At 40.6% G+C, this 17947-nt stretch overlaps 1 protein-coding gene across 4 annotated transcripts in view; it reads right to left on the minus strand.

The window, feature by feature from the left end:
* The window catches only part of TXNRD2 (thioredoxin reductase 2), a 116904-nt gene that overhangs the window by 69240 nt on the left and 29717 nt on the right, over nucleotides 1–17947 (minus strand). For all 4 annotated transcript variants that reach the window (XM_033954484.1, XM_033954482.1, XM_033954483.1 and 1 more), the window contains exon 8: nucleotides 14107–14177. In XM_033954484.1, the coding sequence (XP_033810375.1) occupies nucleotides 14107–14177 (71 nt within the window). The remainder of the gene's footprint in view (nucleotides 1–14106; nucleotides 14178–17947) is intronic.

Below are 17947 nucleotides of genomic sequence, written 5' to 3' on the forward strand. Positions count from 1 at the left end.
TCCAAATAGGGAATGACATGGTGACAAAATTCCTCCCCGCCCTGTCGGAAAACCACAGGAGATCATCTCCATGTCATTCTAGAATCAGAGTATGAATGGGCACAACCACTGATCCTCAAGCCTTGCATTGAAGAATACTGGTGTGGAAGGACTGAGGTTGAGAATGTCACTAAAGAATGACATATGATTGTTTCCTGTGGTTATCCACGGGGATGGGAACAGTGATGAATTTTGTCACCGTGTCATTCTCTAATTCCAAATTCTAAGGCAAATCAAAATTGGAACAGGAATTAAAATGTAGCCCCAGATTATACTACAGATAATAAATGCCGCCACCACCACCACCCACCTCCAAACAAAGTGGCACCATTTGGGACATCTGGAAATCAGTATCAGTTCTCAAAATATAAGAACATAAGCAATGCCTCTGCTGGGTCAGACCCGAGGTCCATCGTGCCCAGCAGTCCGCTCACATGGCGGCCCAACAGGTCCAGGACCTGTGCAGTAATCCTCTATTTATACCCTTCTATCCCCTTTTGCAGGAGGAAACTGTCCAATCCTTTCTTAAACCCCAGTACCGTACTCTGCCCTATTACGTCCTCTGGAAGCGCATTCCAGGTGTCCACCACACGTTAGATAAAGAAGAACTTCCTAGCATTTGTTTTGAATCTGTCCCTTTTCAACTTTTCCGAATGTCCTCTTGTTCTTTTATTATTTGAAAGTTTGAAGAATCTTTCCTTTTCTACTCTCTCTATACCCTTCATGATCTTATAAGTCTCTATCATATCCCCTCTAAGTCTCCTCTTCTCCAGGGAAAAGAGACCCAGGTTCTCCAATCTCTCAGCGTATGAAAGGTTTTCCATCCCTTTTATCAGACGCATCGCTCTCCTCTGAACCCTCTCGAGTAACGCCATATCCTTCTTAAGGTTCGGCGACCAATATTGGATGCAGTATTCCAGATGCGGGCGCACCATCGCCCGATACAACGGCAGGATAACTTCTTTCGTCCTGGTTGTAATACCCTTATTGATTATACCTAGCATTCTATTCGCTCTCTTAGCGGCCGCTGCGCACTTTGCTGTCGGCTTCATTGTCATGTCCATCATTACCCCCAAGTTCCTTTCTTGGGTACTCTCAGTCAATAACATCCCTCCTATCGTATAGTTGTACTTCGGGTTTCTGCTTCCCACATGCAATACTTTACATTTCTCAACGTTGAACTTCATCTGCCATCTCGTCGCCCATTCCCCTAGTTTGTTCAGGTCCCTTTGCAATTCTTCGCAGTCATCTTTAGTCCGAGCTCCACTAAATAGTTTGGTGTCGTCCGCAAATTTTATTATCTCACACGTCGTCCCTGTTTCTAGATCATTTATGAATATATTAAATAGTAGCGGCCCGAGCACCAAGCCCTGCGGAACACCACTCGTGACCCTCCTCCAGTCTGAGTAGTGGCCCTTCACCCCTACCCTCTGTTTCCTACCCGCCAACTAGTTTCTGATCCATCTATGTACGTCTCCGTCCACCCCATGGTTCTTCAGTTTCCGGAGTAGACGCTCGTGAGCCACCTTGTCAAAGGCTTTTTGGAAATCAAGGTATATGATGTCTATGGGGGTCTCCTTTGTCCATTTGTTGATTCATTCGAAGAAGTGCAATAAGTTAGTTAAGTACGATCCCCCCCTGCAGAAACCATGTTGGCTTGGTATCAGAAGTTCGTTTCTTTCCAAATGTTTATCGATGTTTTCTTTTATCAATGCTTCCGCCATTTTCCCCGGAACCGAGGTCAGACTCACCGGTCTGTAGTTTCCCGGGTCACCTCTTGATCCTTTTTTAAAGATGGGCGTGACGTTGGCTATCTTCCAATCCTCCGGTATCACGCCTGTTTTCAGGGATAAGTTGCAAACTTGCTGCATTAGTTCCGCTATCTCCTCATTTAATTCCTTCAGAACCCTTGGATGGATTCCATCCAGACCCGGGGATTTGTCAGTTTTTAGTTTTTCTATCTGCCTGCGCACATCTTCAAGGCTCACTTCCATAGATGTTAATTTTTCTGCTTGATTTCCATTGAAGAATTGCTCAGGTTCCGGTATGTTGGTTGTGTCTTCATTTGTAAATACAGACGAAAAGAACATGTTAAGTCTTTCCGCGACTTCTTTCTCCTCCTTCACTACTCCCTTCCTGTCTCCGTCGTCCAGCGGTCCCACCTCCTCCCTAGCTGGCTGTTTCCCTTTGACATATCTAAAGAACGGTTTGAAATTTCGTGCCTCCCTGGCTAGCCTCTCTTCATACTCTCTTTTGGCTTTTCGAACAACACGGTGACATTCTTTTTGATACTTCCTGTGCTCCTTCCAGTTCCCCTCAGTTTTGTCCTTTTTCCATTTCCTGAATAAATTTTTCTAATTGCCTATCGCTTCCTTCACTATTTTAGTCAGCCATACCGGGTCTTTTGATCGACTCTTTTTGCTCCCCTTTCTGAATCTGGGGATATACAGATTTTGTGCCCCGCTCACCGTGGCCTTGATAAAAGACCAGGCATGGTTTACCGTCTGCCATTTCTTGGAAATGTTCCTAAGTTTCTTCCTTACCATTTCCCTCATTGCTTCGTAGTTTCCTTTCCTGAAGTTGAAAGTTGTCGCTATGGTTCTCTTTCCTTTCGGTATTCCTACTTCAACTTTGAACTTGATCATATTATGATCGCTGTTACCCAATGGTCCCACTACTTCCACTTCCTTTGCAGGGCCCATTAACCCATTTAGAATTAGATCCAAAGTGGCATTTTCTCTCGTCGGTTCTCTAACAAGCTGATCCATGAAGCACTCTTGTGTAGCCTCCAAGAATTCTGTCTCCCTAGCGCATCTTGAGCTTCCAAGATTCCAGTCTATCTCGGGGTAGTTGAAGTCTCCCACAATAATTGTGTAACCGCTTTTGCATTCTCGCTTCATCTCGGCTTCCATTTCTCTATCGATATCTCCGGTTTGCCCGGGTGGACGATAGTATAGGACCATCTTTATTTCATGTCCTTTCCTATCCGGTATATTAACCCATAGCGATTCCAGCTTGTTGGTCGTCTCCGCTGTGTCCATTCTCGTTGATTGTATGCTTTCTTTTATGTATAGGGCTATTCCACCTCCTTTCTGTCCTGACCTGTCCTGGCGATAGAGCTTGTACCTCGGCAGTGCTGTATCCCATTTGCTTTCCTCATTCCACCATGTTTCAGAGATTCCAATGATGTCTATGTCCTCTGCATTGACCACGGCTTCTAGTTCCCCCATTTTGTTTCTTAGGCTCCTTGCATTAGTATATAAGCAATTTAGGTCCTGGCATTTTGTTGTCTTCACTTCCTTTCCCTGTGCTTCGGTCTTTAGTATCTTCTCTTTTACTACATTCTTTCTATTCTCCTCTTCTGTGTTAGTCAACTCCTGTAATTTGTCCCTTGTTTCTTCCCAGCCTTTTTTCCCCTTGGTATCTTCACGGGATACCTTCTTCCGAATCGTCAACGCTCTGTCTCCCTCCTCGGCTCTTTTCTTAAACTGCCTTTAAACTGCTTTTCTCCTGCTCTATTTAGAACTTATTTAATCCCAGCTAACTAATCTGAAATATACTGCATTCCTTTATACAACACCACAAGGGTGATTACCTCATTTTCTTTTCTGGTATAATAAGTTGCATGGTGCTGGTACAAATAAATCCCAACTTCCAACCTTAATTTTTTATTGCAAAACAAAAAACATTATACCCTTGTAGACCCTGCTTTAAGCTATGGGTTTAGCAGAAATGTTTATTAAATACAAACCTTTGTCCCAGCTAACATATACTAATTTTCTTTTTAATTTCTAGTAAATATATATGATATTTATTATGAATGCTGTTATATCAAAATCAAAATGGAATGAAAATACCCTAAGGCAGTGTCTCGCAAACTTTGTCGAGCCACGGCACACTAAACATAGTGACTATGGCTCAAGGCATCCAGAGGTGCACGGATATCAATGTGATGACATCACATGTATGCATGATGTCAACGTGTTGACGTCCTCACATGTGTGAAGGCCCTCCAGATGGGCCCTGAGCCACCAGTGTGTTTGTGTGTGTGTGTTGGGGGGGGGGGAGGGGAGCGGGTTCAGGAAGGGAAGATGCGCAGAGAGAAAGAGGCTCTGGTGCCAGCTGATTGTCTACAGGATGTGCCTCTCACCATTAACCAGCGCCACTCCTCCTCCCCAGCGTCTCGTGGCACATCTGAAATCTCAAGAGTCACACTAGTGTGCCACAACATACAGTTTGTGATACACTGCTCTAAGGGGTGCTTATTTGGCATCTTAACCTTATTCTATTTATTTATATTCCGCACTATTCTCACAATATATTTTTGGTAGATACCATCATTATGTAAAAGAAAACCTCATTCCTTCTTCCTGATTTTTGGACATTTGATTTTCTTATCTCTTCTCATTCTTTTTCTAGATCCTTTAACATTTCTGATTCTGATTTCAAGATTAGGAACATGTCAGAGAGATGTTTGTTGTAATGTTTGATTTTTTACCGAATTGTGTCTGTTACTGTGATTGGTTTATATGGTTATTCAAAATTTAATAAAAATTATACTTAAAAATATATTGTGTCCATACAAAATTATTCATTTAAGAATCAGTAAAAATAAAGTTTTAACAATTTTCTAAAGCTATAATAAGAAGAAACTTTTCATTCCAAAGCTTTGTTCCCTATAAAGATTTGTTCATCAAAGATTTCAAACGACCATATGAACTCATAGAATAGCCAAGCCTCAATGACTGTTTAGGTAGCTCTGTTTATTGGGAAATTTTAAAACCTAGCTAAGAACAGTCTTGTTCCATGCTATTTTTACCTGTGCTCTGCTCTTGTAAGTAACTGTGGTTTTAACTGTGATTCGTCCTTTTATGTATTTTTATGGTTAACGTTTATCTTGTCTTGCTTTTACAGTTTGCTCTCTGAATCTACTTCTCCTGCCGCCGTGAAGCGGCTGCGCTTCTGGCTGCGCTTCTGACTCCGCCCACTAAGTGTACGTGCCAGCACATGTGCTATTTACTGGGCTTGCTTGCGGCGCACACCACAAAGGTGCGCGCTTAAGGAGCAGGTAATGCTCCTTAGTGCGCTCCTTCATGCACCTCCTGAGTGTAGCCTTATCTGGTTTTGCACCATAGGTCTCTTAGTCTTCTTTCACCTCTTAAATCTCTACACAGATATTATGGCTCCCTCTCCTTTCAAAATTCCAGTTCAATTAGGGCACTGTCCCCCCCCCCCCCCCCCCGATTTCATAAATATAACTTATTTACCTCTCCTCAAGAGGTCTAATTTAATTCATCTTTCCTCTCCCACCCTTTCTCCTACCTCCCTAACAAATACATTCCACTTCGGCCTTATCAACGTTCGTTCGTTAAAATCTGAACACCATCTCCTCCATGATACCGTGTTACAAAATGAATCCGATCTGCTTTGCATTATTGAAACCTGATTAGTTGATGGAGAAGAAAGTTACCTCTCTCGCTCCTGCCCTTCAGGATACTGCTACCAATATAATCATCGAAAAGGTAAAAAAGGAGGTGGCTTAGCTATAATCTACCGGGAAGGCCTAATTACAAATCTAGAATTTTCCGCCAATAATAGCACTTTGGAATATCTTCAATTTAGCTTAAACTTTGGTTTCCCCACAGATTTACTACTTTATCTTCCTCCTCCGGTCAGTAGTCAAACTTTAATGCTGCTTCAATCAGTTGTCTTTGATTTCTGCATTTCTTCTTTTAACCCATTTATTTTAGGTGACTTTAATGTTCACTTTGATGATCTCTCTAATCATGTCACCTCAGAATTACTGACATTACTGAAGAATCTAAATCTTTCTCCTCTGTTACAATATCCTACACATATAGCTGGAAACTCATTAGACATGATCCTCATACCAACTTCGCAGAAAGATCACTTCCAAATTAAATCTGGCACTCCACTGCCCTGGTCTGATCATTTTCTAATTTCTTTTTTCCAGGTTACTAAGCTTAAATCGCTAAATCTCAACCCCAAGATCATACGCTCTCAGGACTATTCAAAATTAAACGACACATCTATTTCCTCCCATTTTCAATCTAACATGGCACAAATGCTAAAAGCTATTGATAAATTAACTTCATGGATAAATTCCACTACCAAACTCCTAGATATAGTTGCTCCCATCTTTACTCAATACATTTCCCAACATAAGCAGAAAAACCCTAGTTATAACTCCAACTTATTGCTAATCAAAAAACAATTACGCTCTCTGGAAAGAAAATGGAGTCATAATAAAACTTTACATAATTTAAATAAATTCAAAGAACAAGCTAACTATTACAAATCAGAAATTAATAAATTCAAAAAAGAATACTGCTCTAAACAAATTTAAAAAAGCTAGGAATTCCTCTACATTACACGCAATTGTCAGATCTCTTACGACGCAGAAGTCTGAGCAACAATCATCCTCTTCAATTCCGACAGTTCAAGCTATTGCCTCCTACTTCATCAATAAAATTCAAAACATTAGAACCTCCTTTCCACAAATAAGCATTTCTAAAGAAATCTCAACCCCAGTTGATTCAGAAGTTTCATCAATTGTATCACAACCTACTCTGTGAATGTCTTATTGTAACCCGTTCTGAGCTTTTGGGAGGACGGAATAAAAATCTAAATAAATAAATACTATGATAGGCTCCTACCACACATCCCTGGAGTACCTAATGGAGGTGCCCAATGTAGATTTTCCCTCACAGTGTCTACTTTACACTATTTAAGCAGAGCCATTCTTGAAGGCATAGCTGTAATATATGTGCATACTTTATAAGCATGCACAGAACACATTCACATATCTGCATCTGCCTCAGAGCAGGTCTGTAGTTATACACTACCGGGTATAGCTATGGGAGCCTGTCTTATATATAGTAATAGATAGCAATAAAAATCAGCATGGTTGATCTAGAACAGTGGTCTCAAACTCAAACCCTTTGAGGGCCATATTTTAGATTTGTAGGTACTTGGAGGGCCTCAGAAAAAGTGGTTAATGTCTTATTAAAGAAATGACAATTTTGCATGAGATAAAACTCTTTATAGTTTATAAATCTTTCCTTTTGGCTAAGTCTCAATAATAATATTATCATTTATAGCTAAAGAGACATATGATCAAGAAACTATTTTATTTTACTTTTGCGATTATGATAAACAAACTGAGGGCCTCAAAATAGTACACTTCCCCCTCCCCATTCGCGGTTTCTGCACTCGCAATTTCACATAATTGCGATTTTTGGGGGGGAGGGGAAAAAAAAACCCAAACCCATATTTTTGCCTTCCCCCCAGCATCCCGGCCTTACCTGATGATCTAGCGGGCTTTCGGGGTAGGAGCGATCTTCCTACGCTCCTGCCCCGTGTAGATTGCCAATAGGAAATGACTGCCGTGAGCTCCCGCCATTGTCTCGAGAGACTACGGGAACTCACAGCAGCCATTTCCTAATGGCAATCTGCACGGGGCAGGAGCGTAGGAAGATTGCTCCTGCCCCGAAAGCCTGCTAGATCACCAGGTAAGGCCGGGATGCCGGGGGAGGGCAGGAGGGAGGCGGGGGTGGGTCAGAGCCGGATATTTGCGGTATTTCCCCATTTGCGGTCTGGCTCTGCCCCTATCCCCCACGAATAACGAGGGAGATGTGTACATGGCAGGCCACGAGTTTGAGACCACTGATCTAGAATGTCCAGCAAGATGGCTAGAGAACCACACCTGTTACTCTGTGTGGAACATGCAGGTTATCTCCTCTATGCCTTTGTTTAGGATTGGACCTGCTTCTCAGTTCAGGTTACACCCCTCTGTCACTTGTTTGCTTTGCTTACATCCTCTTGCTAAACAGAGATCCCTTTGTATTTAGCATACGCCTTTTTGAATTCTGCCATTGTTTTGTCCCAACCAACTTCCCCCAGGAGGGCAATCCTGGCATTTGCCATCCTTTCAGTGAAAATGTATTTCTTGATGTTGCTTTTAAATTTACCCCTTTGCAGTTTCATTTCATGCCCTCTATCTCTTTAGATTCTCCATCTTTGAAAAAGATTTGTTTGTTCATTAATACCTTGTTAGGTCTTCAAGTTTCTTTTCATATATCTGCTGCTGCTGGCATCAACATTTAAAAAGGAGCTAAAGCAGGTTTTAAACTATTATTATTATTATTATGTTCTTGTATACCGCCATACCCAAGGAGTTCTAGGCGGATCATATCAATTAATTAAGATCCGATCTGAACATGGATTTACAACATTTTGTCGGAGTTACAAGCAACGAGGAAGGATATGTTGGAACATTTTATCAGAATTTTATCAGAGTTACAAGCAACGACGAAGGTTGGATTGGAAGGTAAGAGGGAGAGAGAGAGAACCAAAGGAGGGGAGGGGGGGAAGGGGAAGAGTAGAAGGAGGGGGGAGAGAGCAGGAGTTAGTTTATTGTAGGGGAATGAGGGTTAAAGGTCCTGTTCGCGGGATAGGTACGTCAGAGGAGAAGCTTCCGTCCACACACGCAAGCGACTGCACGAACACTCCGGCAGCTTTCAACAAGACTGAAACCTTAAAACACGCCGCAAAGGGGGAGGGAGGGAGATGCGCAGACCACGCGAGGGGTGCCGAAGGGCAGTGAGGTACCAAGAGGGAAGGGTGGATGCTGCGGGGACGGGGTGGTGAAGGAGACGGCGGGGACAGGGCGGTGAAGGGAACGGCGGTCTGGTGACGGGGACAGATTTTTTTCTCCGTGTCATTCTCTACACAGTAGCTACGCCAGATCACAAGTACCTGGCAGAAACCCAAATAGTAGTAACATGCTACTGATCCCAGGGCAAGTGGTAGCTTCCCATATGTCTGTTTCAATAACAGACTATGGACTTTTCCTCCAGAACTTGTCCTAACCTTTTTAAAATCTATCTACATTGACTGCTCTTACCACATACTATGGCAATGCGTTCCAGAGCTTTATAAGTCTCCGAGTGAAAAAATATTTCCGCCTATTGGTTTTAAATGCATAAAAAACGTTGTAATGAAGAGAGATTTAAAATGGACTGATTAAGAGGTGGGTGCCTAATACTTAGTGGCTGTTATTGTGCCCTAAGTGGTGCCACTGAGGTCTGATTAGATTTAATGAATTAATTTTTGAACCTCAAGAACATCAGGTGTCTATTTTACAAGGATGTGCTACTAGTTGTGGCCAATGCTCCCTCTAATGACTGGCTGGGTATGTGCACCTTTTTTTTTTTAATATGAGCAACAAGCTTTAAAAACCAACAATTTTTCAGATTTGCAATAATTTTTGTGAGCAACCATGTAAAATCTGTGAGTGGTACTCCTAGAATGTACGAGCGACTGCTCATGAAAATATTACTACAGGTAGCAGTTATTTATTCTATTGTAGCAAATTAGAAATGCTCGACAGCTGTAAGTTGAAACCCAAAATAAGTGTAATATCTGTCAGCTGGAACACATCAGTCATCATTTACATAAGACATTTTTGTACTGTTTATTTACTTGCTGACAGCATTTCAAGTACTGGTGCCACTCCAGGGTAAACAGTAATATAAAACTAAACCAGACCATAATTTGCCCAATTCAAGAAAAGTTATTTTGTTCTGATCACAGCATGCAAAGGGTTACAAATCTCAAGCAGCACTAATGAGCATATGCTGCCCTCTTCTGGCCAGAGGGATTAACAGCTGAAATAAGTGATTATTTTGACAATTTTTATCAACTTGAAAACTTTTGCTTGCAAACATCCAGCTATTTAACTTGCTGAACAGTGTTTTTTTAAAGTAGGAAACCGTCAATTTCTGGCTCAAACTAGAAAAGGGAGATTTTAGGACATTAAACACAGACCAAAGAAAGATGCATAGCCAACACCTTAAGTACTAATAAGGGCTCTTAAATGGTGTTACTTGGTGCTAATTGGTACTAAACTTGTATTTTCATGTGTAACTGCATTTAGGCACTATTCTCCAAATTTGTCACCTAAATGCTATAGCGTGCAACTACAACTTGGGTGTGAATATGGGAGGGTTTTACAGTTGCACACCCAAGTTAAAGAATACCATCACTTATGTGCACAACTGCCAACTTTACACCAGCTTTTGACATGAAGTAATTGCTTGTGTCTAAGGTTAGGCCGACTTAAGCTCGTTTCTATAATAGCAATTTCACACTCAATTGCTGTTATAAAATTGGTGCTTAGTACCCATATTTTTCATGTCTAATTTTTGGCAGACTTTCTTCAATCTACCCCAGAATGTTCCTCTGGCTTTATTATTTACCAGTGAACGTTCCATCAGTAACATGAATAAGTGCCATTTCATTGTTATTAAACAGAAATATGATCTGCCAAAGGTCTGTGGGGCTTCATGATTTATGCTGAATAGTGCTTATCAAAACTATGTGGCTAGACAGAAGCCAATTATTAACTTTAACATGAAGGCTCATTGCCAATAACCAGGGGACTAGCCACTTACTGGGTACTGCTATATGGGAAGTCTCTAAAACAGATAGGGGCAGGTTGGTCCTTCACATATATATAATGAATTTAATACAAACAAAAGAATAATTGGGAAAAAGTGGGGAACTTAATGGATAGGTTAAATTAATCTCAAAATTGCAATTTATGATCTATGAGTCCTTGTATTATTATTTTTTTTTAATTTATCTTTATTCATTTTTAGTTCTCATACCAAGTGAATTATAAATAATACAACAATTTTCACAAATCACTTGCAATTACATTCATATATTCTTATAAAATAAAAATAAATACCCCCCATTATCAATATTCCCATGACCATATGATACATGTTTCTCACCCCACCCCAAGTATAACCTAACCATGTGCTTAAGACATCTGATCATTAGATAAGTAGTCAATGGCCCCATATTTTTTTAAAATTATGAAATTTTCCTTGTTGTAATGCTATCATCTTTTCCATCTTATATTTGTGGCAAACTGAATTCCACCAAAATGTATAATTTTTAACTTAGTATAATCTTTCCAATTTTGAGTAATTTGTTGCATGGCGACCCCTGTCAATATTAATAAAAGCTTGTTATTATTAGCAGAAATTGGGCTCTGAACTCTCATTGCTGTACCAAATAATGTAGTATCATAAGAAAGTCCGACATGATTTTCTAATAATTTATTAATTTGGGGCCAAATTAGTTTCCAAAAGGCATTTACATATGGACAAAAGAAAATTAAATGATCTAAAGTCCCCACTTCTAATCTACAATGCCAGCATCTATTAGATCATTTTTAGACCATGCCTCCCCACTCCTTGCCAAACTTCATTGGCTCCCAATAATCTCCAGAATCCATTTCAAATGTTCCTGCCTGGCTTTCAAGATCATTCACGGAATCCTCCTCCTCTTATCCCACTGTCTTTCAACTCCTCCAGTCCCGACTCCTCCAGAACTGCCCAAAGGCTTAAACTAGCCTTCCCCTCTCCACGCGGCATCCACTATTCAGGCAAACTGGGAAAATCCCTTCTCTTCAAAATCACAGGTCTTTGGAACGACCTCACCACCCCGCTGCGGAACCTGAGCTCCCTTCAGTTATTCCGCAAACAACTGAAAACCTGGCTTTTCAGCAAATTGTAGCTCTATCCTTCCCCCCTTTCTCTCCCCCCTTCTACACACAAGTTCATGTAATCCTTTTTCTTCTTCTCTACCCACTATTTTAAGTTCTTGTAAACCGTGTCGAACTCCATTCTCATGGAGATGATGCGGTATATAAACTTAAGGTTTAGATTAGATTAGATTAGATCGAGTTTTATCTAACTTGTATTATTAAAATTAATAATCAAAAGAAAGAAAAAATTTTGGTCAATAAGTAAAACATGAGTTTCAAATTAGCTAATACCTACACAACTAAAAATATAAATAAAAATATGTATTTGATTATAATCCGCTTTAGCTTATGGTGGAATAAAAGTATTGTTAACTATATGGATAAAATGATCACATCGTGTACTTCTAATGTAAAATCAAAATACCACAGAATTTAAACACATAGGTTCAGAATCTGTAAATGGTACCTAACATTAGGTGCCCAGATTGGTGCACCTAGCCGATCTAGGCGATTAATTTAATTTTCTTAATTAGCACAATTGGTACCTTTAATGGAAAGCACCATTAAAAAAAAAAAACAATTTAAAAATTATTTTCACTTCAAAGTAAGCGTCTACTCCCAAGTGCCTACCAGAAAGCAGGCATGGTTAAGGGTGCATTCTTGGTGGATTTTGGGTGTGGTTTGATTTAAGCGCTCTCATTTAGGCCCATAAAAACTCTGGCCTAAATGGAGTGCACCTAAGGTTTCAATGCCTACTGGTGCTGAAGACTGCATAGCCACCCCAAGATGTAATTCTATAAATGATGCCTAGCAGATGACTGACAATTGCAATCAAGGGCACCCAGACGTTTAGATGTGTTTATTGAATCAAGGCCATAATGTCACCATTCAATTGAGATTTGTATCTTACTTCCAATATTCATTTAGTACATACTAAAGAATGGATGAAATAATCTAAACAAAAATACATCAAAGTGAGTTTTATAAAAAATACTGATAAGTCTGTCTCAATGTTCACACCAACTGGTATGAACATAAGAATTGCCATACTGGGACAGACTGAAGGTTTCTCAAGCCCAGAATCCTGTTTCCAACAGTGGCCAACCTAGGTCCCAAGTACCTAGCTAGATACAAAGTGTTAAAACAGATTTTATGCTGCTTATCCTAGGAATAAGCAGTGGATTTCCCCACGCCATCCCAATAATGGCCTATGGACTTCTCTTCAAAGAGCAACACCAAAAAGAACACCTCAGTAAGAAGTACATCAAGCTCCACCATAGTACAAGAGATAAACCAACAGATAGTAATATAGTAATATGCCCCCCACCTACCTACCTCCCTCCCTGCCCGATCAACTGACCACAAGAATACAGGAACAGCCCAGAAAACCATGCAGAGGGAAACCCTGACAGGGGTCAGAGATCCCAGGGCCTTGTGTCTTATGACCCTGGGGCACCTAAACATCTCTAGTCATCCCTCCCAGGATAACAGCCCCCCACCCCCACTCCCCTCTAATACAGAGCACAGAGAGATGCCAACAGCCTAATCAAAGAAGGTGTCCGGCCGATCCCCCAGCCATCAGACCAGGGTATTCAAAAGAAGACTATGCTCGTCAGAGGTAGTGAGTCCAAATAAAAACCCCAGAGAAGCAAAAAAACTATGTCGCATTTTATTAAATCCTTCCACCTCCCGTGCCTACCAAAGAGCCAAGACGTGAGCTAACTGATTTCACCACATTCTCTGGCAATGAATTCCAGAGCTTAATTACACATTGTGTGAATAAATATTTTCTCCGGTTTGCTTTAAATCTACTACCTAGTCCTAGTATTTTTGGAAAGAGTAAACAAGCATTTCACATCTACCCTTTCCACTCCACTCAGTATTTTATAGACCTTAATCATATCACCCTTGAGTCGTCTCTTCTCCAAGCTAAAGAGCCCTAGTCGCTTTAGCCTTTCCTCATAGGGCAGTCGTCCCAAACTTTTTATCATTTTTGTTGCCCTTCTCTGTACCTTTTCTAATTCTGCTATATCTTTTTTGAGATATGGCGATCAGTATTCAAGTTGCGGCCATACAATAAAGCGATACAAGGGCATTATAACATTTTCATTTTTGTTTTCCATTCCTTTCCTGATAATTCGTAATATTCTATTTGCTTTCTTAGCCACCGCTGCATATTGAGCCGAGGGTTTCAATGCTTCCTCAATAATGGCAGCTAGATCCTTTTCCTGGGCAGCGACTCCTAACATAGAACCCAGCATCACGTAGCTCTATTTCAGGTTCCTCTTTCCCAGCATCTAACTCAAAGACAAAGTGCTGTTCTTACTCTTAACAAAATCTGATCAACATTCCCACCACACCATGATAATTTTGCAATTCTTAATACAAAAAAAATCTAAGGTCCAAGAATGTTTGTGGAAAGTCAAAGGTGCACCCACATTGATCCTGATGTTACCATATGGTAAATTATCAAAAGGGTTGCTTACGTTTTCCCAGGAGACTCCTTCAGCCAGAATATATCATCACTTGTAATCCCATACTCTACAGCCCCAGCAATCTGTCAACAGAAACAGTATATACAATTTCTAGAACTATTCTGTAGCAAATGTAAAACTTAGTTTCTGTTCCCAAGTTCAACCACTGCAGTGTGAAAAGCTTTTGCTATTCTGTACCCTGCAATACAGAAAGATTAGGTTCTTACTTCTTTCGTGTAGATGTGTCTAGTAGTCCTGAATGCTAGGGTTATGCATCTGAAACTGCAAGTTGCTTGCAGAATGATATCACTCATCTTTCAACTCCACCTCTTTCCCAGTTGGCTTACTCCTGCCCCCCTCAGTTTGTACAAAAGCAGTCAAGAACCACTATAATGGAAGACATCACTGGAAGGAGGACAACAGGGAGAACTTACCAACACTATACTTCTGTTCTGCTCTGAAACGAGTATAACATTATACAAAACCGGCACTAACATTTATGGAGCTTGCAGCGACTCGCATGTCCTGCTAAAAAGCAGAAACTGAAGACCTGATATCCCTTTATTTTTTTACAGCTTAGCTAAGAGAGAGAGAAATTCTTCACAGTCAGAGACAGACTGAAATTGAGACCAAATGCAGGCAAAGCCCCTTTACAGGGTGGGGCTTCAGGACTACTAGACACATCTACAAGAAAATATTATCGAGGAAAGAACCTAATCTTTCTTTCTAGTGTAATGTATCTAGTAGTCCTGAATGCTTGGAACATATCAAAGCAGGCCCCCCCCCCCGGGTCTAGGGTAGGACTACTGATCCTGCCTTTAATATTAAGGGCCCAAAAGCAGCATCCTTCCTGGCTGCCATATCTACTCTATAGAATTTGATAGAGGTATGAAGAGTAGACAATATCACTGCTCTACAAATCTCCCCAGGAGAGACTGCCTGAACCTCTGACCATGAAGTAGCCACTCCTGTGGTGGAATGTGCCTTCAACGCGATCGGCAGCTGCTTACCACAGCCCACATATGCGGAGGTAATTGCCATTTTAACCAATTTGGAGATCAAGGTCTTAGATGTAGAACTGCCTTTCTTAGCATGACTGGTCTTTATTTATTTATTTCAATTCCTATCCCATTCTCCCTAAAGCTCAGAACAGGTTACAGCAAGGAACATACACAGTAGCTTAAGGGCAAGACTGGTTACAAAACATGGAGTGTATAGGAGAAAGACTGTATTTTTCGATTTGTTTGAATGCATAAGCAGCAGATTTACTGTGCTTTATGATGTGGGCTTTTTTTTTCACCAATGAAGCATAACTGAGATTTTTCCCCACTTCATTCACTATTTGTGTGTTTGTATGATTGAGTTCTGGTAGTTATAGCTAAGGGTTGTGTGAGTGGGGGGCTTCTCTGTTTTTGCTCGTTACAGTACGATTATTTGACGTGGTGATTTCAATTACCCCAACACTAACTAGTTAAATGTTACATCAAGCAGTGCCAGGGAGGTAAAATTCCTAGACGTCATAAATGACTGCTTCTTGAAGCAACTTGTCTGGGAACTGACAAAAGGGGGAGCTATTTTAGATTTGGTCCTTAGTGGAATGCAAGGCATAGTACAAGAGTTAACTGTGTTGGGTCCAATGGGAAATAGTGATCATAATGTAATCAAATTTGAGCTGATACTGGGAATGATGTCACAGAAGGCATCTACTGTAGAGGCATTTAATTTTTGAATGGGCGACTGAAGGGACATGTATCAAGTCCTTAGGCCTTGTTTTCAAGCTGTAAAAGCCAGACTCTGTTTGTCTTTCCTTCTTTGAAAATACTACAAGGACATGTATGTTTAAACAGAGATGTTGTGAAGTGAATTCAATTGTTTTGTTAAGCCGTATTTACAGACAGATTTAGATTAGGGGCTCTGCTGGTTAAGGCTTTTTCTGACCCTCTGTGGACTTCAGTCTCCAGATAGAAAAAATGCTGATGTCTTTAAAGTTTCATGTGACCTGTGTCCATATATGGTTTGTGTTTACGTCACATGCTGACACATGCTGACAAACCTGATTCATATAAAAGGAATGTGAAGTTCATAATAAAATTTGGACATGTTTTGGAAGATGATTTCTGGTCTTTAAGATATGTCCCCAGGTACCTGACTTCCAAATGACAGAGACAGAGAAAGTATGGGGCAGGAATTGGGACCTAAATCCTTTTCAGCGACTATGATAAAATGAGGAAAATGGTTAAAAAGAAGCTAAAAGGATCAGTTGCAAAAGTTAGGACTATAAACAAGGCGTGGATGTTATTTAAAAATACCATCGTGGAAGCCCACACCAGATGTATTCCACGTATCAGAAAAGGTGGAAAGAAGAGGAAATGAGAGCCGGCATGGTTAAAAGGTGAAGTGAAAGAGGCTATTAGAGCCAAAAAAATCCTTTAAAGAATGGAAAAAGGATAAGAATGAAGAAAATAAGAAGAGACAAGCACTGGCAAGTTAGATGCAAAGCATTGATAAAAACAGCTAAGAAAGACTATGAAGAAAAACTTTAGAAAGAGGCAAAAACTCAGAACAATTTTTTTAGCTACATCAGAAGCAGAAAACCTGTGAGGGAATCTGTGGAACGCTTGGATGATCAAGGAGCAAAAGGGGCATTCAGGGAGGATAAGGCCATAGCGGAGAGACTGAATTAATTCTTTGATTAGGTCTTTAAGGAAGAAGATGTAAGAGATCTACCTGAACTAGAACTGATTTTCAAGGGGATGATGCGGAAGAACTGAAAGAAATCTCAGTGAACCTGGAAGATGTACTAAGCCAAATCGACAAATTAAAAAGTGATAAATAGCCTGGACCAGATGGTATACATTCCAGGGTACATGAAATTGCTGACCTGTCACTAAAATCGTCTGTAGTACCTGAAGATTGGAGGGTGGCCAATGTCACACTGATTTTTTAAAAAGGGTTCCAGGGGGAGATCTGCTTGAGGAGAAAAACAGGGAGCAGGAGCAACTGGCTGGAACAGAGGTGGAGTTAAGATAAGTGATATCATTCTGTAAGCAACTTGCGGGTTCAGATGCACAAACCAAGTTCAGGGCTTGTAGACACAGTGCACTAGAAGGAATGAGTTTGTATTGTTACTGCCTTACAGTCAAACAGAAAAATCAAATCAGCTTCAAAGTCTTTCTTCATCCAGTGTCTTAACGAGACATATGAGAATTATTCTACAGAACATATTCCATCGCAAATCAGCTACTCTTAATGGAGAAGTTTCCAGATCTATTGTCAGTGATATAACATAGAGCACTTAGCACCAAAATGAGAAATTAGGTTCTTCCTGCTAATTTTATTTCTGCTAGCTTGTAGACTGGTATAGTCCTTACAAATGGGTTATGTGCCTCATTGTACCAGCAGGTGGAGACTGAGCACAAACTTGTATATCAGGTTAGAATCTGCCTAGCACCTCAGTCTGCCAAATAGCCAAACAGAATCTAGGAAAGACTTCAACTGAAAACAGTATAACGCACTCCGAACAGGAGTGGATAAAACAACAAATACTTATAAACTACTGTTGGAACATGTGTAGACACTACCACTTAATCCTGGTATAGAAAACATCCCCACAGCTCACCAGCTAAGCCAGCTGAGCCATAGCCGCTGTTCTTACTTCTCCCAGGCCCTAGAAAAATTCTAGAACCCGCAGAAAAAACAAATCTGCATGCGAGCAAAACAAAAACCCGCAATCACTGCACGAAGACAGACAGGGTGGGGGACTATACCAGTCTACAAGCTAACAGAAAGAAAATTAGCAGGTGAGAACATAATTTCTCCTTCTGTATCGCTTGGTAGACTGGTATAGTCCTTA

Source organism: Geotrypetes seraphini, chromosome 8 (genome assembly GCF_902459505.1).
Source record: "Geotrypetes seraphini chromosome 8, aGeoSer1.1, whole genome shotgun sequence".
NCBI classification, from domain to species: domain Eukaryota; kingdom Metazoa; phylum Chordata; class Amphibia; order Gymnophiona; family Dermophiidae; genus Geotrypetes; species Geotrypetes seraphini.